The sequence below is a fragment of the Nannobrachium achirus genome (genome assembly GCF_963921795.1).
Source record: "Nannobrachium achirus genome assembly, chromosome: 1".
Lineage (NCBI taxonomy): Eukaryota > Metazoa > Chordata > Actinopteri > Myctophiformes > Myctophidae > Nannobrachium > Nannobrachium achirus.
In genome coordinates, this window is record NC_137810.1 from 39399902 (window position 1) to 39427344 (window position 27443).

Sequence of the window (27443 nt, forward strand, 5' to 3'; positions counted from 1 at the left end):
TTTTTTATAGAAACACATATATGAAGCTTAATTTTTTATAAAATATTTTCGAAACATTATTTTTATTTTAGCATCCGTTTTTCAAGAAAAAGTTGACTATAGCTCCTTTAAGTGAAGGTGGGGGCAGCATGTGGCCCCTGGGCCACCAGTTGCCCATGTATGCTCTAGGCTAGGGTGTGCACTTATTGGGTCCCTCATAGATTACGGAATCCTTGTATGGTATCGCAATAACCCAATTGCCTTAAAGTTAAAGCTCCAAACAGCCCAGAACAAACTGATTAGGGTCCTGCTTGGTCTTCCTTCTCGGGCCCACCTCACCGCTTTTCACTACAAAGTGTGGGGTGGCTCACAGTAGCTGACAGAGTACAGCATCTTGTAATGGGCCTGGTGTACAAGATACACTACACCTCCAAGATACCCATGTACCTGACAAAATACTTCCAAAGCGTCAAGGATGTCCTCAATCACAACACCAGAGGCAGCTCCACTAATCATGTTGAACCCAGATTTAACACTAAAAAAGGCTCTAATTCGTTCTCCTGCTATACCACCAACATGTGGAATCTATACAAACTCGCTACTATTTGAAACTTGGAATAAACTAAGCCCATACCTACCACCCCTTCCTTTGTAAATATCCCCTATTTCACTTTATTACTATTGCTTCTTTTTCCCTTGTTTTATTTTTTATTAATGCATTTTATTTTTCTCCCCTTTTGTTACTGACAATTCCCTTATATGAGATACATTAAGTGTTCCTGTGTAAATAAGCCGACAAGCTCCTTTCAGTTGACCTACAGACCTAGTTCTCCTTTTTCCTATGCAAACTTCTAATAACTCAATCAATCAATCAATCAATCAATCAATCAATCAATCCATAAGAAAAAGAAAAGGAAATACAGTAACAAAGTTCCAGACCACCAACTTCCTTGGAAATAAAGAACCTCAAAGATATTTCTGTGTCCTGTCCACTCCCTATATGCCAGGTTACATTACTCGCACGTGTGTGTGTGTGTGTGTGTGTGTGTGTGTGTGTGTGTGTGTGTGTGTGTGTGTGTGTGTGTGCGCGTGCGTGCGTGCGTGCGTGCGTGCGTGCGTGCGTGTGTGTGTGTGTGAAATCTTATTTTCAGGCTGATCCCTCGTCTATACAGATCTTCACCAGCAGATGGCAGTAAACATCAAATCACCGCCACCATTTCCGCGCCAAACGTGCTCAACCCGGAAGTTTATCATTCACCTCATTATTTTTTTTCCACGCATTTTCCACAGCCACGGAGAGCTAGCCTTAGTTGTGCATGTTTGTGTTGAACTTGATTTCGTAATGAATTCTTCTATTTCAATACGAGTGCTGAAGTCCTTTGTCAACGAGCGTCTGTCTGTCGCCATGCAGACAGCCGCTAAAGAGATATTCGTGGCCCTTGAAAGGATCATATCAGAATATGATGCTCAGGCGTTCAGCTCCAAACAACAGATCGAGCAGCAGCAAAGAATCCTGGATTTGGTTTTAAAACCTGACGTCAAGTTACACAGAACAGGTTGGTGCAAATATATACTAACATTGCTTGGGTACATTTCAAGGTCTCCCCTTAACTTCTGACAGTGTACAAACGGGGTTCATTAGGTTAGACGACCTGTATGGGTCCATTTAGACCCCCGGCCTAAAGGAACCCGCAAAGTCCCTGGAATCCACTTTGAAAAACACTGTATCAAAGCAGTGGTTCTCAAAGAGGGGTCCGGGGACCCCCAGGGGTCCTTGAGGGAGTTCCAGGGGGTCCCCAGCTAAATGATATTTAGGAACCAGATAGACCCTTTATGGGTCTGTAACTCAAGAGAGTCAGAGTTAAATTAACATTGATTTTACAACACAGATTGAGGTCTCAGAGATAGAACGTTAAATGGGGGTCCGCACTCCGCAGCCCTAAAGCATGTCAAACTGGGGGTCCTATAAATCAAAATGGTTGAATGAGAATCACTGCTAGAGCAGTAAAAATCTTCTCTTATGGGGATCCCTGGTAAGGCATATATTTTCAAATGGAGGTCCACGGGCGGGCTATAATAAGTGTCTATTCAGGGGTCCTTGACTCTTTGACATGAAAAAGTTTGAGAAGCACTGTGCAGAGCCAAGCCCTAGAATGGATGTGATATGTCATGCATCTGGAATACATTAAATAAATGTGATAACCAACCATACAAGGGTTACTGAACAAACACTGCATCAATGGTTTGAAAAGGTACTCACATGTTTAACTTAAGTGGGCGTGTCACGAAAAAACAAGGTAAATCTTTGGCAATTTTTGGCTAAAATTGTTGATGACGTCACGGCACGCCCGTACTGTACCATAGAGTTATAATGTACTGTACCTACCATGTACATTCCTCTTCCCATCGCACGCAGGGTCGCACTCGCAGCCCACAGAAAGCAACTTCCTCTGGTGGCACAGCTCTACTGGGCTAGCGCTAAAGCTAAAGACATGAAAATGTATGCATATAAAAATTATATTTCCACACAAATCTGGTTGTTACGTTCCCATTGTTCATGAGAATATGTTTTTTTTATGTTTATTTGTTGAAATGGCAGAATCGCAAAAATTCACGAGAGGGATGTTGCCTCTCGCCTGGCAGCGGGGCTCTAAAAGCGGGGGGCTTGCCACCTTTTTCCGCCCGCTACCGTTACGGGGCGTGTCAGCGGCAAAAGTATCAATACTGCAATGTAACGAAAAATGCTCTGTTCGGTATTCAAAATTGACTTGAGAAAAGAACTCCATGTACTTAATATTGTGCCCTGACCAAGCAAATACACATGTTTTACGTAAGTGACTATACAACGGCTGGGGTCACTCTCACCCTTTTTGGAACTCTTTTCAAAGATTGGGTTAAAGATAAGCCCTGCAAAGATGATGAAAAGTGTGATAATAGCAGAACTAAAAGCAAAGAAAAAAATGTCTTGCAAAATATTAGTCATGACCTACCCAGAATAGGGATTGATTATGAATAGATTATTTTATGAAATCAATAACATAATGGATTAGAGGACAACTTTGTTTTTTTACAACAAGGGTTCATAGGAGGAGGGCCAAGGAGGAGAGGGGGCGGGATGAATGGACTGTCGACGCAAGAGTCCAGCAGCCAATGAACTCATGCATCAGAGACTCATTATGCACAAACCCACAGAACAGGAAACCCACTGCATGTTAAAAGTTGCAGTTTTCTTTTGGTGTAATTGAGGTCAGGAAACATAAAAAAACTCCAATATGTTCCACACACAGCAACTGTTGTAGCACTCAGGACTATCAGTATAATACATTTGAGTTCATTTTAATATTCACATCTTAAAACACCTTCTAAGCCGCGGCAGAACCCCCTGAACCCCGGTACTGCCGTGCAATCAGCGTTTTATTTATAAACATATTTTAAAAAACAAACACACCAAATGATAAACAACGCGCGCGGGTCGTTCAGTGCAAGCCAGCAGGACGTGCACACACTACGTGTTTGGGCGGCCACTTACTTAGAAGCTGCTGCTGGCTGTATTTCTGCCGTTCATTTGCATGGAGCGAGATGGGGTAATCCGCGAGAAAAAACAGCGTTCGAAAGTACATTACGTCCTCGTCGCACGCACATCGATCTAATTCCATGTATTCCACTCATTCCGAAGCCTTGATTTCGCCTGTCGTCTGGTCGAAAAAGTCGAGGGGATGGGCTAAACCAGGCTGCAGCACACACAGTGAAGGGGAACGTAATGGCCGCTCGTGGAGCCAGTGGCAGAGCCAATTGATGACGTCATCACGTTTCTGACGTGATCCGATTGCACAACGTCTCTTAAAGAGACAGAGCACGACCTGCGACTGTATTTTTCAAAAAATTATGATTAATTTCATAAATTACGGCGAAGTACGGGAATAGACGATTGGCTGATGGGACCCAGTAGGAAGTCCGAGGGAGTGCGGCCAGGCTTAGAAGGTGTTAAAATGTCCTTGACACCACCCACTGAAATCAAAATTCTAAAATCGACACTCATCTTTTCTTTTCTCTAAATTACAATCTAAAATATGAACCCGGTCCCTTGTTGTAAAAACAAAGTTGTCCTTTAAGTTGATAAGTTCAATTAACTGTTCCACCGCACGCCCCACTCATATTTAACTCCCTGATATCTGCAGTCATCCCAGAAAAGCGACAACGGATCGTCAAAATGTTTGAAGGAAACGATGATGAGGAGGAGGAGGAGGATGATGCTGAAGATTTCCCAGGATTCCCTGCCTTGGGTAAGGAGCAAGGAACTTTTTCAAGAAGGATTGATTGATTGATTACTTTATTATTTTTTATGACGTGACTCCCTTTCAGGGGTTGTTGATGATTATAATGCAAACAAAAATACAATGGGGGAAATAATTATTTGATACACTGCTGATTTAGCAGGTTTGCCCACTTGCAAAAAATGGAGAGGTCTGCAATTTTTATTGTAGGCATACTTCAAGTTCAACTATGAGAGACAGAATCCAAAAAGAAATTACAGGAAATCACATTGTATGATTTGTATGATTTTTAAATAATTAATTTGCATTTCATTGCATGAAATAAGTATTTGATCACCTACCAATCAGCAATAATTCTGGGACTGAAATATTGTCTTTAAGAAGCCCTCCTATTCTCCTGTATGTCTGTGTTAGTGCATGAATGTATGCGCTAGTCATACAGTGGTCTACTGGTTGAGAAACACTGCGCTGGTTAACTAACACTGTGCTGCTTAACTAAAGCTTGCGTGTTAATGGCAGCGTCGCCGTCGTGTGCAATCATTTTGTCAAGATTGACAATAAAACACAACACAAAGTATACGTATTGCTCGTCGTCAACATCAGTGATGTCAAATCACATTAATGCGAGACACCATGGAGTGGAAGCGGTCAGAGAGCAGAGGGCGGGGGGAGGGAGAAAGCAGAGAGCGAGAGAGGTAGACCAAACATCCACGTTGTGATACACGGCAGAAAGGATCACTGATTTGACAGTCAAGACGATAGCGAAATATATTTTGCCCTGGTACTATTTGTCGTACTTGTTTTGTGACGAGCAGCGCATTTTGCCCTCTCATCTCCTCATCTCAACTGCGCATCAAAAAAAAGGGAAAAAAAGACACGATTTGTTCGACCCAATTAGATTTTTGGCCTTGACATCCATTCCTAGATTAGACAGACATGGTCTCTGCTAACCCTACCCTTTCTTTCCTCCTACATGTTCCACTGCCTCCTGGGTGTAAAGATGATGAGGTCAGTCTGGACCTGGAGGAACCACATTCTCCACTGCAGGTTCGCTGCTGCTTATTTCTTTTAACCCATTTAGACCGGTAACCCCTAAACGTAACCATACCTTTCAATCCGGGAACCCCTTTTGGGGCTGTTGTTGCTATGTACAGTAAATAGCAACATAAACTTCAGGACTAAATTAACGCGGCATTTGATTTGTTACTTTTCTTTTTTTCTAACTGTATTTTCTGTTATTTTTCACTTCTTTTGTTTTATGCATCTGAGTAAGAAATTATATGGTTGCTTGTAGGAAACCTTTATTATTTTACCATCACTTATAATAATAATAATAATTTAAATATACTATACATTATAACATACTGTATGGTAGCTTCAAGCTTGTAAGAACTTAGAATGTCTCCACTAAGCCTAACAACTTGTTTTGGTACCGCCTATCTTGTTCTGATTCAGCCTGTCCTTGAAGCAGCTACAGTATAACTATGATCTCTGCCCTGCGCTCGTTGGTTTTTACTTGTGAATGAAATGATGAAATGAAACTGCCTTGCCTCGCCTCAACAGATTGAAGATGAACAGGTGGAGACTGGATGGTCAACGTTAAGCTTACCAGATATGAAGTTGAGGGGCGACACCGCATCAGGTACAAACAATCACTTCTTTAGCAGTAGCAACCTCCAAATATTGCTGATGTTTTGGTCGTGGACGTTCATCAAATGATAACATATGAAATAATAATACTGTGTGTTAGGCCAAAAGTTAACCGTTACTGTTTAACCGTTAAGAAATTGGTTGAAGGGGCAAGTCAACCCCCAAAAAGTCCCAGTCACCAATGTTTGTGTAACATCATCCATGCGTTGTGTGTGTTCAAGTGGTTAAACAAAAGCGGCATGTTAGTATATTATTATCGCGATACCGTCCTTAATCGCAGTGATTTTCGCCACAATTGTCGTGACATGTCGTTTTCATACCGTCCCATCCCTACCTTCCTCTCTCTCTCCTTGTTCGTATCCCACTCACTTTACTCTGTGTGTGTATGCGTGCGTGTGTGCGTTCACATGCAGACGTCTCCTCAGAAGTGCAGGAGAGGAGCCAGGGGGAACCAGAGATCAAAGAGGAACCGGAGGAGTTTCTCATAATAGCTGACACATCAACACTGACATCACCGGATAGGAAGCCGCAGCTCGACTCTCTCCCAGGTAAGAAACAAACTAACAATCCAATCTCTTCATTAGCAATCTGGATCTGGGAACCCATTCTGTATGAAGTGAGCGGTGCCTTTGAGAATAAATACTAATGTATGACGTAATTGTTGTGGTTGGCTTTGCAATACATACAGACGGACATAAAGCCAGTGTGTACAAAGCCAGCTCCTACAATGTAGGAAAAAAGGAGGAAAAAGAAGTACTCTGGTTTGCTCCTCCCTTGTCTAGGGATGGGACGATAATCACTATTATAGTTTATCGTGATAAAAAACACTCATGATAATTGTATTTTGGACATTTAATGTATCGTGATATTGTCTTCCGTCATGCACTGGGATCAATTCGAGCTGCATATCCGGTACCACTTAAACACTCTATTATATATAATACATACATAATATATATAGTATACATACTTGATACAGTCTTTTTTTCTCTATGAAAAGTCTTTGCCAAAAAATAGCCGATCTACAAGCTGCGACGCGTTGTGAGCTTTTAGATCTGCTGTTTTTTGGCAAATGTTCTGCCCCAGGATAATGGATTTTGATTATCGCGATAATATCGTAAATCGTGATTTTCTTTTTGTCACAGTAATTGTGATATGACATTTTCAGATCGTCCCATCCCTACACCTGTCTTAGTCCACTTCCTCCCGGGTTCTTCTGTGTTTATTCAGCAGTGGTGCTGACAGAATCTGTCTTGAATGTTTACCTAGTAAACTACCAAGATGGGGTCTAATAGCCGTGTCACCTCCGTGATGTCATGAGGCGTCATCTTTGAAGCCAGTGTTATTGTTGCGTCAGTCGTCTACCTTTTTTGAGCATTTTTCAACTGACCTCCTCCAATCTATGGCACTTGCTAGTTATAAGTGTGTGTGTGCGTGCGTGTGTGTGTGTGTGGCGCAAGTGCGCCAAATGAATGTGCTTTGGACAAAGGTGCTATAAATGCAGACCATGACATGGTTTCATTCAACCAGCCTGTCTGACACCACCAACATGGTGGGTAGGTGTTTGTGTGTGTGATTCCAAAACCTCTTAGACAGTTGAGTAACTGATTGTTCACAAATGAATATTACTAGACATGTAACGATACACATTTTCCTTCCCGATACCGTTAGTCACAACTTGTGTGTCAGTCGATACCGATTACTGATCCGGTCCAGTATGTCATTTAAAAACCATCCGTGGTTCTCAAAGTGGGGTCCAGGGACCCTCAGGGTTCCTTGAGGCTCTTCCAAATGGACGTGTGTGTGTGTGTGTGTGTGTGTGTGTGTGTGTGTGTGTGTGTGTGTGTGTGTGTGTGTGTGTGTGTGTGTGTGTGTGTGTGTGTGTGTGTGTGTGTGTGTGTGTGTGTGTGTGTGTGTGTGTGTGTGTGTGCGCACAGAGTTATGGGGGTCCAGTTGAAATAAATAGAAAAGTTGGAGAACCACTGATCAAGGAATACATTAAAAATGCTTTTAATTATATTTAAAAGTGAAGTTACAAGTTAGTAAAATAATAATGTAAACTAGAAGTTTGCGGTGTACTTTACCTTACTGTACTTTAATGTACTCTACTGTACCTTACTATACCTTATGGTACTGTACTTTACTGTACTCTACTGTACCTTACTATAACTTACTGTACTGTACTGTACTTTACTGTACTCTACTGTACCTTACTGTACTGTACTCTACTGTAATCTACTTTACCTTACTGTACTGTACTTTACTGTACTCTACTGTACCTTATTGTACTGTACTTTGCTGTACTCTACTGTACCTTGCTGTACTGTATCTTACTGTACTGTACTGTACTTTACCTTACTATACTTTACTGTACTCTACTGTACCTAACTGTACTGTACTGTGTGTGTGCATCTGACCCCCCCCCCCCTTTCCCTCTTGTAACCTGAGACTTTGGTGATGATAATGACACTTCACTCCCAACTATGGATTGCGCAATATATGCCACCTACAGGCCAAAATGTGGGGAAAAAATGTAAACATTTTGGGATTATGAGAAGTAGAGACACATCTGAAGGTGATAAAGTTGATGTTGGGCATGGTACATGCGTTATTGATTTTTGTATTATGTTTTTTTAGACAATTGAACAACTGCTGAACGTGGAGTTACAGATGGACACACAAACACACTATTTTTTGGTGCGATTCTGATTAGGTTGTGGGATAGTACAGTAAGAATATAAAGTTGTGAAAAATCAATTCAAAATATGACTAATTTAAATATCATCATGTGATAAATTACATGATATCGGACAACATAACAAGGAAGTAAACACAGCAGAAAGTGGCCATAAAAATGCATATCCGGTTCCGCTTCCGGACCCAAACCGGAAGCTCTATCATTGGGCCACTTAGGCTCCGTGGAACGGCGATCCGATTTGGGCTTGTTACTCAAATGCAATTGATAAATGGCTCGGGAAACAAGGGCCTTGCACACAGACATCGGGAATAACTCGGGGGAAACTCTGGCTTGGGCAGTCAATGAGCTAGAATTTAGCAAAGTAGACAAAAGGTGTTGCTGAAATCAGATCTCAGATCCGATCTCTGCATACCTATCCTGGGTAAATGAAGGTAAACAATAAAAAAGATCTCAGTTCTATGGCAGATGTACAAGCTTACAGAGCTTGTACATCTGCTATCTTTGGAACAAAAAGTATTGTGAAAAATATAATATTAATTCGGGGGTCCTTGGCACTAAAAGTGTTTATGAACTACTGCTAATAGAGTAGCGAAGTCCTTATGTTCAAAGCCTTGCCCCCTGGGTCATGAAAGCACATGTTAGCCTTTATACAACAAATCCCATTGAATTTCTCCTCTGGGCCATCAGCTGTCACCACCCTCCCAGATACTGTCTCCAACGCTACCACTAGTGCCCTCTGTTGGTCAACTGACACCAACCCAACGGCAGAAACCCAGCAACAGATGGTAAGTCAATTATGTGACCGGGTTACTCTGTGACTAGGGCTGGGCCATATGGCTTCAAATCTATATATATATGATTATTTCAAACTTTTAACTCGATTTTAAGATGAATGAACGATTACTCAAACTATATGTGTATACAGACACTAAGGCTTAACCACCTGCCCCCAGCAGGTAAATAAAACCTTCGGGCAGGTGAAGTTTGCTTTCAGGTTGCCTGACCGGGCAAGTGCTAATTTGAGAGGGGACGCAACCGTCTATAAACACAACAGCAGATATCGGTCTAAACACCTGAACGTGGCCAGCGTGCTGTGTCTTCTGGTCTGTGGAATGTAAAAAGTGTGAAACCATAGACATATTCAATCATAGCTATGTAGGTATTTGGATTTGGAGGCATTAAGGTATGACATTTGTCATAGCACGGCCCCAGAAAGTAAAGAAATAAGTGTTAAATTGAGCGGTAATTAAAATCTTACCAATCATTTTATAATGGACAATTTACTTTTCGGGCAAGTGGGCATGACCTTCGGGCAAGTAGAACATGACCTGTACTTGCCCGACGGGCAAGTGCCTCTGAGACTTTAGTGTCAACCCCTGCAGTATATATATACACACCAGTAACCACCAGGACGGAATTAGCTCAGGACGGAATTAATTTGCAAGTGTGATTCGAGTTGCGGTTGGTTGTTTAAGTTGGACAAAATGTGGACAAAATATTTTCCCAAATATGGATATGACTGACGTCTGACATCATAGATGTCTTATGTTATAGACCACATGAGATATGTAGCATTAATGCGAAAACGCCGCGAAAACAGCACCTGTTTGCACCTGTTTACCTGGTAACCAGGTAAGACGTTGTGAAGGCCAAGCAGGGCCTCGGGCCAGTTAGGGCTGGGGGTTGATGATATCAAAGATCTCCATATATGGGCCCGTGGGGTATGCACAGTATATGAGGGATTGAATGTAGCAGGCTCAGAAGTAATGTTGGAGAACCCAGGCCGGTGCCCGTTGGGCAGAACTGTCACCATTGACGTCCAGTTGTGCAATACCTGTCTGTGATGTAGGCATTGTTTCAGAATGTAGCTGTTACCATGGTGGCGACACTGTTTATTATCAGTGATGTCAGCATGCTGACAGATCTCCAAATGTGGGCACTGTTTGAGCTTGCGGCTGTTACATGGCGGATGTCACCATGCTCATCCCCAAATTTGGCACACTGTAGTATCAGTGATGTCAGCATGCACATCTCCAAATTTGGTCTTTGTTTCAGCATGCGGCTGTTAACATGGTGGTGAAACTGTGTAGTATCAGTGATGTCAGCATGCAGACAGACGGTCAGACAGACAGACAGACAGACAGACAGACATTCGGTAAATTAATAGCCATAGCCATATATGGAGATCCGGGTGATGTAGAGTTGATGTCAGTGTTGGTCAGCTCCATATATGGAGATTCATGTGTATGTGAATCAGTTGACCTGCTGCATAAGCAAGATTAATTCGGTGCTTAAACTGGTTCTAAATATCGGTTTCAAAATACTTAATTGCCCAGCCCTGGCTGTGACAGAGGTGACCTTTTTACATTTTTTTATTCCGTTTTGGGTTGTGGCATTGTGTTATATTGTGTGTATTTCCCCAGGACGTGGATGTGAGCATGCCCCCAGGGGTGGAGCACGTGAACAGCCTGGCGGAGTGCCTGGTGGGGCTGAGAACGGAAACGGTGCTGACGCTGAACCACAATCGTTCCATCATAGCCCTGTGGCTCAACCTCCTGCTGGACCGGTACCGATTGTCCTCCTCGCCGCTGCCCAGCGAGTCGGGAGGCCAGTGGCCCGACTGCGGTCGCCTGGCGGCGTCCGTCCTCGCCAAGCTCTGTGACATCCACAAGAACCCCTGCGGGCAAGACGGCAGCTACACGCTGAAGTGGATACCGGTGCTCAGGGACTACAACAAGATCAGGCAGCTGCTCCAGGGCAGCAGCGCGATCACGCAGCGCACCAACCTGGCGCTGTTCAGTGTCGACCAGGCAACGTTCATCGAGTGGCACAGGAGGCACATGCAGGAGTGTAGCGTTAACCTGCAAGGGTTATTTTTGCACGAGCCGCGCATTTCTGCACGAGCCGTGCCGAGCCACGGCCAAGCAATGGTCACTCAAATGCAGGTGTTCCCTTCAAATGCCTCCCATACCTCCCCGTCGACATCTTCTACCTCCCATACCTCCCCGTCGACATCTTCTACCTCCCATACCTCCCCGTCGACATCTTCCACCTCCCATACCTCCCCGTCGACATCTTCTACCTCCCATACCTCCCCGTCGACATCTTCTACCTCCCATACCTCCCCGTCGACATCTTCTACCTCCCAAACCTCCCCTCAAATGCAGATGTTCCCTCCAAATGCCTCGCATACCTCCCAGTCGACATCTTATACCTCCTATACGTCTCCATCGACATCTTATACCTCCCCTACCTCCCCGTCGACACTTTATTATGTGCTCCCACATACCCGTGCAGCCCCACATACCCGTGCAGCCCCACATACCCGTGCAGCCCAACCTGCTCATTTCCGGACATGCAGAAAGTGCTTTCGGCCCGCCACGAAGGAAAATGGCCACGTTCTGTATTTAAGCAACAGTTACTGTCCTATACATTCCGGCGTACCATTTGATCAGTGGAAGGAGGACATAACCCAGAAGCTAGATAGACTGGCAAAGGAGAAAAAGCCTACAGTAAAAAGACATGGCACTTTCCTTAAACTTTCAGTAAGTGAAAGGAAACGAGACTACTAGATTATTGCATATGTTTTTGTTCATTCCATTACTTAGCCATTGAGTTCTCACAGATGTATTGTTAGGCTATGGCATTACTGAAAATATCTTTTTTCTTCTTTTTTTTAATCCCCTTTAAATCTTGAAAGTTCACCAAAACCTCATAAAGATACAGTGAGGTAACCAATACACATCTTGTTTGTCTGTTCTGCATTTACCATTGTTATGTAAACCTATTGTACAGTGCTTGTATGAACAAGAACAAATTGATGAGGATACCAGAATAAATGTATTTATTCTAAAAGATGCACATATGCTACAGATTTGTTTTTATTTATTTTTTCATGAAAACCGGTTGATTGGCTAGTTATAAGATAGGATGGTGAATGGTGTCATTTTAAGCTTTTTGTTTGATAAAAAGAAAAAACAAAACAAAGAAATCTGACAAAGATGCACATATGCTACAGATTTGTTTTTATTTATTTTTTCATGAAAACCGGTTGATTGGCTAGTTATAATATAGGATGGTGAATGGTGTCATTTTAAGCTTTTTGTTTGATAAAAAGAAAAAACAAAACAAAGAAATCTGACAATTTCACTATTGATACTGCTTAACGTTCTGAGTCTTTATGAATACCACTATTGATACTTCTCTTTGGTGGAAAGCTTTAATGGTACATGCTTAACAGAACTGTTGCTTTTTGTGTCTTTAATTAAACATATTTGGCCTGTCACAAGTCCCTCCAATTAGTAAAATTGTGAAGAAATGTATTTATCTTTTAATTAAAATAATCATATCGTGTTTATCCGGCTGGACTAATGATGCTCTGTTAGCGATCAGCTGGAAATAAGTATCTGCCGATACCGATATTTCTGTCACGGCGATCAAATCCATTAATTCTTCTATTTATTGTGTCACTGTAACAGCATTTATACATTTAATGATTCTTCTTACAAAACATTGACTTTGTATATTATGTATAAACATTAGGAGATTGCAGGCTGAGGTCCTTTAGTATCCAATTCAAATTGTAGAAGTTGAAGCTGAAATTACATTCAGTCCCACAGATAAATATCGTGAAAATATCTGATCTAGCTTGTAGATCGGCAAAGCCGATACCGATTAAAGCCGATAGAGGCATTATCGAACGATCACGATCACTCACTGATCCGGTAAAGGCATTTGCACACAGGGTCAGATTTTCTGTGCTGAAAAACTGGACAATATTGTCTGAATTTGGACAAATTCTGACCCAGTGTGCATGAGGTCTTAGAGACACCATGTGTATATTTATTTTCATTTTATTTATTTTTTCGTGTGGGAAATCGAACCCTGTGTGCAAAGGCATTCAGAGTATAACACAGTAGTGGAACATCAACTGATTACAAGTAACACGCCTTAAGGGCGAAAAGCGACCGCCAGGTCAGGTGGCCCAGGCAAAACAAAACAAAGAACAGGCATTGGTACATGAATGGTTAGTCAGGACACAAGTCACGTCTGCGTTGTGTTGCTGCCCTCAGGTGGTCAAATAAGGTACTGGGCGTGACTCATGGACATGTGCTGGACGTTTTCATACTAACTGCGAACTAACGGTCACAATTGCCATTATGAAATACGTATATCATATAATGGGATCCGATACGTCATTTAGCACACGACACGATGATAAATGTGAGAAAGCCAGTCTTATGCTGGATCAACATGGACTGGCTTTCTTGCCGATACCAGCATCTTTGGCAGTATCGGCAAAGCTGCTGATACTGGTAACAACTCCAGTTGCTGTGCAACATTGTTGAGATCTACTCTGTGCTTGTATTTTGTCATGATGCTATGACAATAATATGCTGACATGATCAGATAAGCGCAAAGTTCTTATTTATTTATTTCTTTATCTTTTAAGATTTGTTTCCAATTTTCATACTTTATTCAGACAGTAACATCCAGACAGAGGGGCCGGTGGTGAAGAGAGGCCGAGGCCGCCCCCGAAAGATGGAGAGGAGAGGCCGGCCTCGAAAGGACCAGGTGGTGAAGAGTGAACCCTGGGACCAGGTGGTGATGAATGATCCTGGACACCCCGGCCCTGTACTCCCGGTTCGGCTCCCAGGCCGGCCCCGAAAGCAGCAGCAGCAGCAGGTGGTGGAGAATGAACCTGGCCACCCCGGCCCCGTACTCCCGGTTCGGCCCGTAGGCCGCCCGCGAAAGCAGCAGCAGGTGGTGAAGAATGAACCTGGGCCCCTCCCGTTTCGGCTCCGCCTCCGAGGCCGGCCCCGAACTCTGGACGGCTGTGCAAGGACCAACCTCGGTCAGCATGAGCGTCGCTCGCTCGGCCACCCAATCTACCCAACGGCTCACGGTAAGAGATAATTACTTTGTTAAGTGTAAATGTAAATCTCTTGAGTTAAATTACCACTGAAGATTTTACGGTGCAGAATGGAGTTACACACTTTAGGTTTCTTCCATTTAGACCTGGAACGCATCTGTGTCACATTAGATTTTAACCACTAACCATTATTTTATACTTTGGCTATTCAGATAATGGCAGATATATAAGTTCATAGCGTGGCACCGAGTGCTGTGTTATGAGCTTGTAGATCTGCGATGTATTTCAAATCATGAAAATGTGTGCAAATCTTTGAATATATTTTTTAAATAGATTTTTTTTACTAAAATCTTTGCTTCTGGGGGTGGTCCCTGGATGAACATATTTTGAGACGGGGGTCTTTGAAATGAAAAAGTTTGAGAACCACCGATAAGTGTTTCAGAAAATTGTTTGGTATTTAGAAGACGTTTGTAGAATCGGCCTCAGGTCTCAGTCACTGCACCCCCAATCCATGCACCCCGGGTTCGCATCTCGCTTGTGCCACTTTTTTTCCACCACCGCGGCCATTTTTTTTTATTAACCCATTTAGGCCTCGAATTATTGAATGCTTTAACCAGTGAAAAATAGCAGATATACAAGCTCACAGCGCGGCACCGAGTGCCGCGCTGCAAGCTTGTAGATCTGCTATTTTTGAAAAAGTCGTGAAAATGTGTGCAAATCTTTGAATATATGTATTTTCAAAGCGAACGTTTGTAACTCAAATTTTGCTTCTGGGTGGTCCCTGGAACTAAATATTTTGAGATGCGGGTCCATGGCCAAATAAATATCATTTTGGGGGTCCTTCACATGAAAAGGTTTGAGAACCACTGACATAGTAGTCTCTCAAGAACAGACTAACTGAGATCCAGTTAAAGTTATACCATGTAACTTTTTTTATAAAACAAATCTTAAAATTGTCCTAACTGTTAAATCGCTAAAGTTTTAGAACCCCCACTCCGTTATTTTCAGCTTCTAAAGCCTTCTCTTTATATGTTTTCTATGATCCCTACCGGGGACCGGTTTTCGCGGAAAAATTGCGTCATCACACTACCGGCCAATCACAGCGAGGGTTATACACTGCCGGCCAATCACAGCGCATCTTGAAGTGGGGTCGCTATGGCGGCCATATTTTTAGTCGCCCGTTTGTCTCTATACTCAAAAGGTAATCTCGCCTACCAGGCAGGGTGAAGTAGTCCGTTTCTCCGGAATGCCTGAACGCACAGGAACCAGGGACCCCTCTAAAGAAAGCTCTCGGCGATGTGGAGGCAGACGCGGGGGTCTGAAGGTACGAAAAACGTCCGAAAGACGCGGACGCGACCGGTTTGCTATAGGGCTACTGACCACTAGTTGAGCATCTTACACAGTATAGCTTTAAGTGAAAAGGACCTTTTCTTTGACGATGGCTGGCCAGATTGCTGACATAGAAACATAGGTTTTTTCCAAAAATCTTAGAAGGATTCAAAAGACACTTAGAATAGAATCGGGTCAACATAGAATCGGGTCAAAATTCTAATTTTCACGATTTTTCAAAAAATAGCAGATCTACAAGCTCACAGCGTGGCACTCGGTGCAGCGCTGTGAGCTTGTATATCTGCGGTCTCAGGTGACCTTAAGCCCCGTGAGGCCCCGTCGAGCGAGCGGTAGCGAGCGAGGTGCCGAGGTGTGAAGGTCGCATGAGCCGACTCAGCGCCGTTGGAGTTATATATATACTGGGGGACAGAATAGTAAATATTGACCAAGGGACTGCTTCTGCGTCCGAATGCGGCTCAAAGGGACTTCAGCCAATCACACGCTGGCAGGGTGGGGTTTGTCCCAATGCGGCTCCAAATCGCTATCATGCGTGTCTTTCGCCTCTAGACTCGCTGCGCCTTCCTGTGTGTAAAGAAGAGAGGAGCTCCAGCAGCTGGGTCCAGGAGAACTGTGGAACATCACAGCCAACCGGTGAAGACCAGCTCCTCTCCCCTCTGTCATACTGTTCTGAATCTGACGCAGAGAACAGCAACTGTGAGGAGACATTTGGAGCTCGGCCGGCACGAAGGTCGCGGAAAAAAGCTCAAGGAGAAAGGTTGTCTTTGAGCATGGTGAAGAGGGGCAGAGGCCGGCCCCGAAAGGAAGACGAGCTTCCGGGGCCCCACGACCTGAAATCCTCAAAACAAACTCCACCCGCAAGGAAAGGCTTTTATTGTACATTCTGTGGCAGGAAATTTCTCGCAAAAGCAAATCTGAAGTCGCACTTGATGATTCACACAGGGGAAAAACCATTTGGTTGTAGATTTTGTGACCAACGCTTTCGTCAAAAGGGGACCTTGGTCGGACACGAAAGGACTCATACAGGGGAAAAACCCTACAGTTGTCAATTTTGTAACAAACGCTTTAACCAGAGAGGTAACATGATACAACACACAAAGAAACATTTAGGGGAAAATCGAATCGCTTGATTCAAAACAGAAGATCTACAGGCTTAACGCAGCGCGTTTTGCGATGTGTTTTGAACTTGTAGATCTGCTATTTTTGGCAGATGTTCCCTCAGAATAGGCTCTATGCACAGCAGCCATATTAGCCCTATTCACGGCCCGCCCACCTACTTCCGTTTCTCAGTATCCCCCGGGGGCTGACTTCAATTTAGAAGGGGAAACTATACTGGACTTAAAGCCAACAAATTGTTATTTCTAACGGTAAAGTAAATTATAATGCTTTGTGCCGTTTACTATCTTGTGTTCTTGATCATGCTAGCCGTATTTTATACTTTACTATTCGGAAATTGCATTAAATTTGCGATTTCTGTACTAACTCTATAGGCTTATAGTAGGATTTTCCCCTTCAAAACGGGACTTCAGCACCCGGGGAATGCTGAGTGGGCGGGTCGTGAATAGGGCTAATTGGACAGGGATTGGGCCGCTTCCTTACTTCATTCACAGGTGTTACCAATGATACTAATGAAGGCTCTGTTCCATTTAGTGTAGCACGGTGGTTCTCACACTTTTTAATTTCCAGCACCCTCATAACTCTGTGAGAGTAGAAAAGGAGCCGGTTCCATTTGTACACTCTTAAAAGGATCCCTGGCTAATACGACAAATATGCCTTAATACATTATAATTGTCTTCTATAACTACAATGTAAAATTAAAAACACCTTAAATATTTTCACTCAACAGGGGAAATACCCGTCACAAGTTGATGATGTCATAAATCTCATGTGTGATATATCCCTATGGAATTTATGGCATGCATGTGCAAAAAACACATTTGAAATATTGATTTGATGCTCATATTAACCATAAGAAGTATTATGTTTGTTTTTATTTGCACATGCATGCCATAAATTCCATAGGGATAGATTACACATGACATTTATGACATCAACTTGCGACGGGCATTTCCCCTGTTGAGTGAAAGATTAGCTTAGTTTTTAATTTTACATTGTAGTTATAGAGGACAATTATAATGGATTAAGGCATATTTGTCGTATTATCCAGGGATCCCTTTAAAGGAGTAGTTCACCCCCAAAATGACTTTTTTTCTATCGATTAGTCACGCCATGGAGACTAGAGTTCAATAATATTTTTAGTTTTTTGTCGCATTCCTAAGACAAAAATGTGATAACAATAAATTTACCCCCATTCGTTCCGGATGGGGACCCGTTACGAAACGGGTCCCCATCCGGAATCAATGGGGGTAAATTTACTCGAATCAAATTTTTGTCTTAAGAATGTGACAAAAACCAAAAAATATTATTGAACTCTACTCTCCATGGCATGAGTAATCAATAGGAAAAAAAAGTCATTTTGGGGGTGAACTACTCCTTTAAGAGTTACTTAACCGTAAAGGTCCATTTGGAACCCCATCAAGGGAGCATGAGGTCCCTGGACCACACTTTTGAGACTTGACTCTGACCAGAATGGAACAGAGCCTTCATCAGTTTCATTGGTAACACCTGTCAAAGAAGTAAGGAAGAGGCCTACTGGTGTGCTGGGTGGGGTTCAAGTGGTTAAACATGTCATTTCACTGCGACTTTAAAGAGGAGGACGGTAAAGCAGATAGGAATGCAACATTTGATCTCAACCTGACATGTAATTCTTTCCTGCATGGAAACTTTGTATTCCAGGTCATATACTGTATTCACCCATGGTGGACTTATTAACATATTGCACGTTTTTACATTACAAGTCGTTGTTACTTGAACAAGTTTCATCACTTACAATTCTGTGAAATGCTGTGTATTCAACTAATGGCGTGCACGCACGTGTGCACACACACACACACACACACACACACACACACACACACACACACACACACACACACACACACAATAGGTATATATATCCAGTGGTGGCATAATTACTCAGATGTTTTAAGTAAAAGTACCAAATAATACCACAAAATAAAAATTATCTTTAAAGCAAAGTCCCGTCTTGTCCTATCAGACTTTTACTTGAGTAAAAGCACTAAAATTGGTATCCTTAAAAGTGTTTTTGTTTGTTTGTTCTTGAAATGGTCAAATGTAAAAGAAATCAAAAAATTACAGATGTAAAAGATCACAATGTGAGTGCTGCAATGTGTTGTGAGCTTGTACATCTACAATTTTTTAATTGACAAAGTATAAAACAGGACTTAGATTAGTTAATTTAGAGTGTTTTATATTAACCTGATTATATAGTCTCTCTCTCTCTCCCTCCCTCTAATTTAGAGTGTTTATTATTAACCTGATTATATAGTCTCTCTCTCTCTCTCTCTCTCTCTCTCTCTCTCTCTCTCTCTCTCTCTCTCTCTCTCTCTCTCTCTCTCTCTCTCTCTCTCTCTCTGCTTGAGGCTGAAACATGTTGGCTTCAAGGTAAACCTTATTTTCCCTGAGATAATATTTGTTTGCTTTTAATCGTCTCCATTCAGAACTATAACCTCTTTATTAAAGCTGTTTAACTTTCTGAAGATTGCCTCCTGTTTCTTTTGTATTATACAAGTTTAGTCGCTTGTTTATTTCACTGTGCATCATTTTTTCAAATATCAAGGGGTGGAAGTAAAGAGAAGGCAGTAGTAGCACCTAATAACTTTTCTTTTCATGATTCTTTTTTTCTTCCAATCTGTATGGCAAAGTATGTTGATACAATATAACATTTGGGGGAGGATTGTATTTTATCTTCCTGCTCTTCTATTTAGAATCTAAAGGTCTCAGGTTGCAGTGTTTCCTAACCTTTTTTCTGTCAGGGCACACTTCATAGCCAAAAGATCCCAGGGCACACCAAGATATAGAAACACACACACACACACACACACACATATTATAAGGCAGGCTATATTTGTATTGCTGCTAACAATCCCAGTACAAATGCTTAATTAAGTGTGTCAAGCATGAGTTTGATTCATCAGTGCCATATAGGCCTAGCCTACTGTACCACTCAATGTGTGTGTTGTCATGCACACACATGCGGTCAAATGTTGTTTTAGTAGCCTAGTGGTTTTCAAACATTTTCATGTCATGGTGACCTCCAATATGTTAAAGAAGAGACATAGATATATAAATGTAGGCCTAATAGATAGATATGGTTTGCAATATATATATTTTTTTTACTGCAGATAAATAAATATATTATAGGCCACCTCTATGGTGTGAAGAGGGTCATTTTACGTGCCTCACACGCTCATTATGTGAGAGTTGGCAGCTCTGGACTGGACTAGACGACGTATGGACGTTGCAACGTCTTTTCAAGCAGCTAGTTCACTCAGGGTTGACTCGGACGATGTATCAATGTTGTATGGACTTATTCTTGGGACTTGGACTCAACATTGAGAGAGGATCAGTGCATTACTGGATTTCTGCCACATGGTGGTGCTGTAGTCTGGGGATGCTTGGTGCAAGGCTGCAAGATGTCCCATTCAACAGCTCCTCTTCTATTTTTAAATCAAACCTTTTGAACTCAAATCTTTGCTTCTGGGGGGTCCCTGGAAGAACATATTTTGGGATGGGGGGTCTGGCCAAATGCATATCATTTTGGGGTTCATTGAAATGAAAAGGTTTGAGAACCACCGATATCACTGGGGACATGGGGGAAACGGTTCAAACATTTCATGTTTTTCTTTCCGTTGTGTCTTTCTCCTCTAGACTCGCTGCACCTTCCTGTGTGTAAAGAGGAGGGGAGCTCCAGCAGCTGGGTCCAGGTGGACAATGGAACATCACAACCAACCGGTGAAGACCAGCTCCTCGCCCCTCTGTCATACCGTTCTGAATCTGACGCAGAGAACAGCAACTTGGAGGAGACATTTGGAGCTCGGCCGGCGCGAAGGTCACTGAAAAAATCTCAAGGACAAAGGTCGTCTTTGAGCATGGTGAAGAGAGGCAGAGGCCGGCCCCGAAAGGAGGACGAGCTTCCGGGGCAAACTCCACCCACAAGGACTGTCAACTTGGAAGAGTTAATGGCTAACAAAGGCTTCTATTGTACGTTCTGTGGCAAGAAATTTCTCGTAAAAGCATATCTGAAGTCGCACTTGATGATTCACACGGGGGAAAAACCATTTGGTTGTAGATTTTGTGACCAACGCTTTCGTCACAGGGGAACCCAAATAGGACACGAAAGGACTCATACAGGGGAAAAACCCTATGGATGTCAATTTTGTGACAAACGCTTTAGCCAGAGAGGTAACATGATACAACACATAAAGAAACATTTAGTCGCTTGACTCAAAACAGAAGATCTACAAGCTTAAAACCACGCGTTTTGCGATGTGTTTTGAACTTGTAGATCTGCTATTTTTGGCAAAATGTTCCCTCGTGCACAGCAGCCATATTAGACATAAATTGGGCCTCTTCCCTACTTCATTCACAGGTGTTACCAATGATACTAATGAAAGCTCTGGAACCCCATCAAGGGACCATGAGGGTCCCTGGAACACACTTTGAGACCCTATGGTGTTGAAGAGTGTTTCCAATGAGTCAACATGCTACAGTATCAGCACCCTGACTCTGTTTGACCAGAATGGAACAGAGCCTTCATCAGTATCATTGGTAACACCTGTGAAGGAAGTATTCCTTACTTATAGCCTACTGGTGTGCTGGGGTTCAAGTGGTTAAACATGTCATTTCACTGCGACTTTAAAGAGGAGGAGGGTAAAGCAGAGAGGAACTGCAACATTTGAGCTCAACCTGACATGTCATTGTTTCCTGCATGGAAACTGTGTTTTCCAGGTCATATTCACCCATGGTGGACTTATTAACGTATTGCATGTTTTTACATTACAAGTCGTCGTCACTTGAACAAGTTTTGTCACTTACAATTCTGTGAAATGCTGTGTATTCAACTAATGGCACACACGCACGCACGCACACACCCACCCACAAAGAGTATATATATATCCAGTGGTGGAATAATTACGTAAAAGTACCAAGTAATACCACAAAATAGAAATTCTCTTGACTTTTACTTAGTAAAAGCACTAAAATTGCTATCCTTACGGAAGTACAGTATTTTCTGGACTATAAGGCGCACCTGACTATAAGGCGCACTGTCAATGAATGGTCTATTTTCAAACTGTTTTCATATATAAGCCTGACTATAAGGCGCACATAATAGACGCTACCGTTGCGTTATGCATCCAACAGATGGAGCTGTGCTAAAGGGAATGTCAATGTCAATGAATGATCCATATATAAGGTGCACTGGACTATAAGGCGCACTGTCGTTTTTTGAGAAAATTAAAGGCTTTTAAGTGCGCCTTATAGTCCGGAAAATACTGTAAACGTTTTTTTTTTTTTTTTTTTTTTTTTCAAATGCTCAAATGTTTAAAAGAAATCAAAAGATTGCAGATCTAAAAGATCACAATGTGTGTGCTGCAACATGTTGTGAGCTTGTAAATCTAAAAATGTTTTAATTGACAAAGTATAAAACAGGGCTTAGATTGGTTAGTTTAGAGCAGGCCCAGGGTAGGCAACCTTAGGCACGGGTGCCAACATTGGCTCAGGAGAGGATGATCACTGGCACACTAGCAGAAGTGTGTGAGACAGGATTGTAAACGTGTTCAATTAAATGAAGTTAGCTAATTTACAGCAAATTACATCCTGCACATAATTCTACATTCATTAAAACTCTGACTGGGGAGGGAGTCGGGGAGATCGGTGGATTATTGCTCTAATGATTGTTATGTCCTGCTAATCAAAATGTCAAAATATTTGATGGTGTCATTAAATGAATGTTGACATGGCACACTGAATATCTAGATTCTAGAAAATAAAAACATGGCACTTAATTTCAAAAAGGTTGCTGACCCCTGGTTTAGAGTATGTTTTATAATATTAAACTGATTATATAAAGTAAACTCTCTCTCTCTCTTTCTCTCTCTCTCTCTCTCTCTCTCTCTGCTTGAGGCTGAAACATGTTGGCTTCAAGGTAAACCTTATTTTCCCTGAGATAATTGTTTGCTTTTAATCGTCTCCATTCAGAACTATAACCTCTTTATTAAAGCTGTTTAACTTTCTGAAGATTGCCTCCTGTTTCTTTTGTATTATAGAAGTTTAGTCGCTTGTTTATTTCACTGCATCATTTTTCAAACGGGAAGTGGAAGTAAAGAGAAGACAGTAGTGATTAAGATAAATACATAATAGCACCTAATAGCTATTCTTTTTATGAATAAAATGTCATTTTGTCCAATCTGTATGGCAGAGTATGTTGATACAATATAACATACAACAGTTGGGGGAGGGGGGGATTGTATTTTATCTCCCTGCTCTTCTATTTAGAATCTAAAGGTCTCGGGTTGCAGTGTTTCCTAGCCTTTTTTCTGTCAGGGCACACTTCACAAATCCTAACACTGACACCTCTGCATCTGAGCAATTGACACTGATGGCTTGATTTGGCTTGATTTTTGCATTGGGCGCTTAAAGTTAAATATTTAAAAAACTACACATTATTTCAAATGTCAACCATACCACAGTAAGGTGTTTTTTTTTTTTTTTTTTTTTTTTTTATCAAGTCGCTAAGTTAAAGTATGAAGGAACAGCAAAGTTATCTGATATGGGTTTTAAAAGTTAATTATCTCCAAAACAACAAAACATTTCAAAGTGAAATCACACATTAAAATTGAACCTTACTGTTGACTTTTACTTTGAAATAATTTGTAGTTTTTTAAATATTTAACTTTAAGCGCCCAATGCATTGTCAATGACAATGGCCTTTTAAAGGAGAGATAAATCAAGCCATCAGTGTCAATTGCTCAGATGCAGAGGTGTCAGAGGTGCAGGAATTTGATCCCATGACCTTCTGATGATGAGTCAAGAGCTTTTCCAACAGAGTTACCATGACCTAGAATATGTGAGTGCAGAGTGCCCAATACATTCATAAAGACATTTTGAGTCACCCACGTATATGTTTGCATAGAAAATAGGATCTCCTTTTAGTTGACCTTGTACCAATGATTTGTGCTGTCATGAAACTGTACTTTTTCTATTGCAAACTGCTAATAACTCTTCAATCTTCAATGAATCAATGGCGACCTCCATGTTAAAGAAGAGATATAATGTACTGTAATAGCCTATAATGGTTTGCAATATTTTTATGTATGTATGTTTTCTTTTTTCTTTTTTCTTTTTTTTTTACTGCAGATAAATACATAGGCCTATATTATAAGCCCACCTCTGGCTCTGATGTGAACTGTGAAGAGGGTAATTTTGCCTGCGTCTCACGCTCATTGCGAGAGACTAGACGTTGTATGGACGTTGTTTCGACGTTGTTTCAACGTCTTTTTGCAACGCGGCTCAGGCAGCTAGTTCACTCAGGGTTGACTCGCACGTTGTATCGACGTTGTACGGACGTCTTCTTGGGACGTGCACTCAACGTTGAGAGAGGATCAATGCATTACTGGATTTCTGCCACATGGTGGTGCTGTAGTCTGAAGGGATGCTTGGTGCAAGATGTCCCATTCAACAGCTCCTCTTCTATTTAAAATCTTCAATTTGGATTGGATTTTTTAACATAAAAAATATATATAATCTAGATGCACCTAGACTAGAGGCTGCCGATGTCAAATAATGTAATATTCTATACAATCACTGTGATGAAGCCACCATACGAACCATTAGAAGAATGTCATTCAATGCTTGCAAAACATCTGTAGAATTTGGGGCCATTTCAACCATTTGTGTTGTTCCTTTAAGTTACAGCGGTAGCATTTTCATGCCAAGGACCCCGAAATCCATATGTAATTTGGCTGCAGACACCCATCTGAAAAGAAATGAAATGTTGTGCCAGTGGGCTTCATAATCAGCTCAGTGGCCTTGTGGTTAGAGATTTTCCACCCTGAGACTGGGAGATTGGGGTTCGATCCCGGGTTGGGTCATACAAACAACCCTGGAAAATATGTCCCAGTAGGCCTACCTCCTGCTTGGCACTCGGCATGTCCAGGGGGTGTAGCCTACTTGTACAATAGCCTCACGTCACGCTACAGAAAAAGGAGGAGATAGAGTCCTGCCCTATGGGCCTCACACAAATTCAACCATTTTTGATATGTTGTTGACTTGTTTACAGCATAGCATTTTCATGTCAAGGACTCCCAAATCGGTGTGGAATTTTGGCTGCGGAAGCCCATCTGAAAAGATGTTGTGCCAGTTACAGTTTACAGTTTAGGCATTTAGCAGACGCTTTTAATCCAAAGCGACTTCAATAAGCAGGTAATACACATCACTATAATAAGCACAAGATAATATGTCGGTAGATTAACAACAATATAACAAATGCATAGGAATATCAATCTAGAAAAACAACATAGGTAGACTACGCACATTAGTAAAACACTTCTAAAACCTAAAATAAATGCTGTCTAGCTTCATGTATGGTCATTGATGGTCATTGAGGGAAGGGGGAGTGTTACAGTAGTGCTATCGGTTTAGTTGGGGTCTGAAGAGGTGACTCTTCAGTCCACGGTGGAAGCTAGGGAGTGAGTCTGTATAGTTCTACGTGCGACAGGGACTCAGGGAGTTTATTCCACAGTTTGGGGGCCAGGAGGGCAAACTGTCTAGGACAAGTGGATTTTTGTCCTGGGTTTTTTAGCAAGGGTTCTGTCAGCATTTTTGTAATAATAATCAATATCTACAAAGTAACTACTAACTATAGGCCTAGTAACTAATTAAGTTTTCTAATAATTGTAGTACAGTAAAAGTACAATTATATTAGCCTCTGAGTAGAAGTAAAAGTATTGAAATTGATCCATTATTATAAGCCTAGAATCATGCCTAGAATCAATGGTTTTATGGTCCTGATTCACCAGGATCCTGGATGGCTTCATTCTAGGCTTAAAATAATTGATATGAATATTTGTGTAATGGGAAAAATGAATGGACCAGTTAATCCAAGCCCACTGCTATGCCCTATTGAAGCTGGTGTGAGGGTGATTGAAGGGACGTGATAGAGTTGGTGGCCTCACTCCTCCTGTCCGTCCTCTTCAGCCCCCAGTGTTCTGACCCCGGTCCACGTTGGTATTCATGGAAACGCTGCAACAAGGCAGGCAGGGAGGGCCTGAGAGCTGAGCTGCACAATGAAGAGAGAGACTCACTCTCACCCTGACAGGAAGGGCCTTAATAGAGTGAACAAAATCTGTAGAGCCGGTGTGGGTGTGTGTGTGAGCCGGTGTGTGTGTGTGTGTGTGTGTGTGTGTGTGTGCGTGTGCATGTGCATGCATGCGCGCCTGTCTGTCTGTCTGTAAGCAGCTAATAATAATAATAATAATAAAACTTTATTTGTATAGCACCTTTCATGACATAAAATGCAGCTCAAAGCGCTTTACAGAGCAGAAAATGAAGCACAAGTGCTTAACAGAGAAACAGTAAAATAAAATAAAAAATACAGAATAAAAAGAAATAATTAAAATTATTACAATTAAGCAGAGAAATAACAATTTCAGAACAGTGCGGACGTCAATTAGCAGCACAGGGATTTAAAAATTTAGCTAAAAGCAAGAGTAAAGAAATAGGTCTTGAGCTGTGCTTTAAAGCTATCCACAGAGGCTGCCTGTCTTAGGTGTAGTGGGAGTTTATTCCAAGCTGTCGGTCCGTAGAAGCAGAAAGCTGCTTCACCATATTTTTTATATTTCATTGTTGGCGCCTCAAGCAGGTCTGCACTAGAGGACCTAAGTGGGCGGGTTGGAACATATCTATGCAGGCAGTCATAGAGGTACGAAGGTGCCAGACCATTTAGAGCTTTATAAACAAGTAAAAGTATTTTAAAATCAATCCTAAAAACAACCGGGAGCCAGTGTAGCGACGCTAAGACTGGAGTAATATGTTCTCTTATCTTAGTTTTAGTTAAAACTCTGGCTGCCGCATTTTGAACAAGTTGTAGTCTGTCAGTTGTTTTCTTTGGCAGACCAGAGAGAAGCGCGTTGCAGTAATCCAGCCGAGAGAAAACGAAAGCGTGGATCAGCGTTTTTGCATCGTTCAGCGACAGATAGGCTCTAATTCGTGCAATATTTCTAAGGTGAAAGAAGGCAATCTTCGTGACATGATTAATGTGTGTATTAAAATTTAATTCAGCATCAATGATCACCCCCAGGTTCTTTATAGAGGTGTTACTTTCTTTAGCCAGGTTACCAAGTCTACTTATTATTGATTCTCTTTGGGCAGTAGAACCAATTATGAGAACTTCTGTCTTGTCCTCATTTAGCTTGAGAAAGTTCTCACTCATCCAGCATTTTATGCTAGACACGCACGTCAGCAATGGGTCTAGAGCACAGGGGTCATCCGGAGCCACCGAAAGGTACAACTGGGTGTCATCAGCATAGAAATGAAAATTCACACCGTGAGCGGAAATAAGTTCTCCCAGCGGCAGTATATAAAGGGAGAATAATAGAGGTCCAAGAATTGAGCCCTGTGGAATACCAGAGCAGATCTTGTGTTTGTTTGACTCAAAGTCAGCTAGATTAACAAAGTAGCTTCTGCCTGTTAGGTAAGAGTA

The 27443-nt window shown here is 42.0% G+C and overlaps 2 protein-coding genes across 2 annotated transcripts in view; one reads left to right on the forward strand and one right to left on the reverse strand.

Annotated features, from left to right (window-relative positions):
* Positions 1-27443, reverse strand: part of trappc8 (trafficking protein particle complex subunit 8) — a 180772-nt gene that overhangs the window by 30917 nt on the left and 122412 nt on the right. The gene's annotated exons all lie outside the window — the stretch shown is intronic.
* Positions 1322-26057, forward strand: LOC308287741 (uncharacterized protein; the record flags this gene model as incomplete). Its single annotated transcript, XM_080728986.1, has 8 exons — positions 1322-1535; positions 4158-4262; positions 5254-5300; positions 5817-5895; positions 6317-6451; positions 14084-14506; positions 20612-20792; positions 25940-26057. The coding sequence occupies 8 exons, from the start codon at positions 1322-1324 to the stop codon at positions 26055-26057; spliced, it is 1302 nt and encodes a 433-aa protein (XP_080585112.1).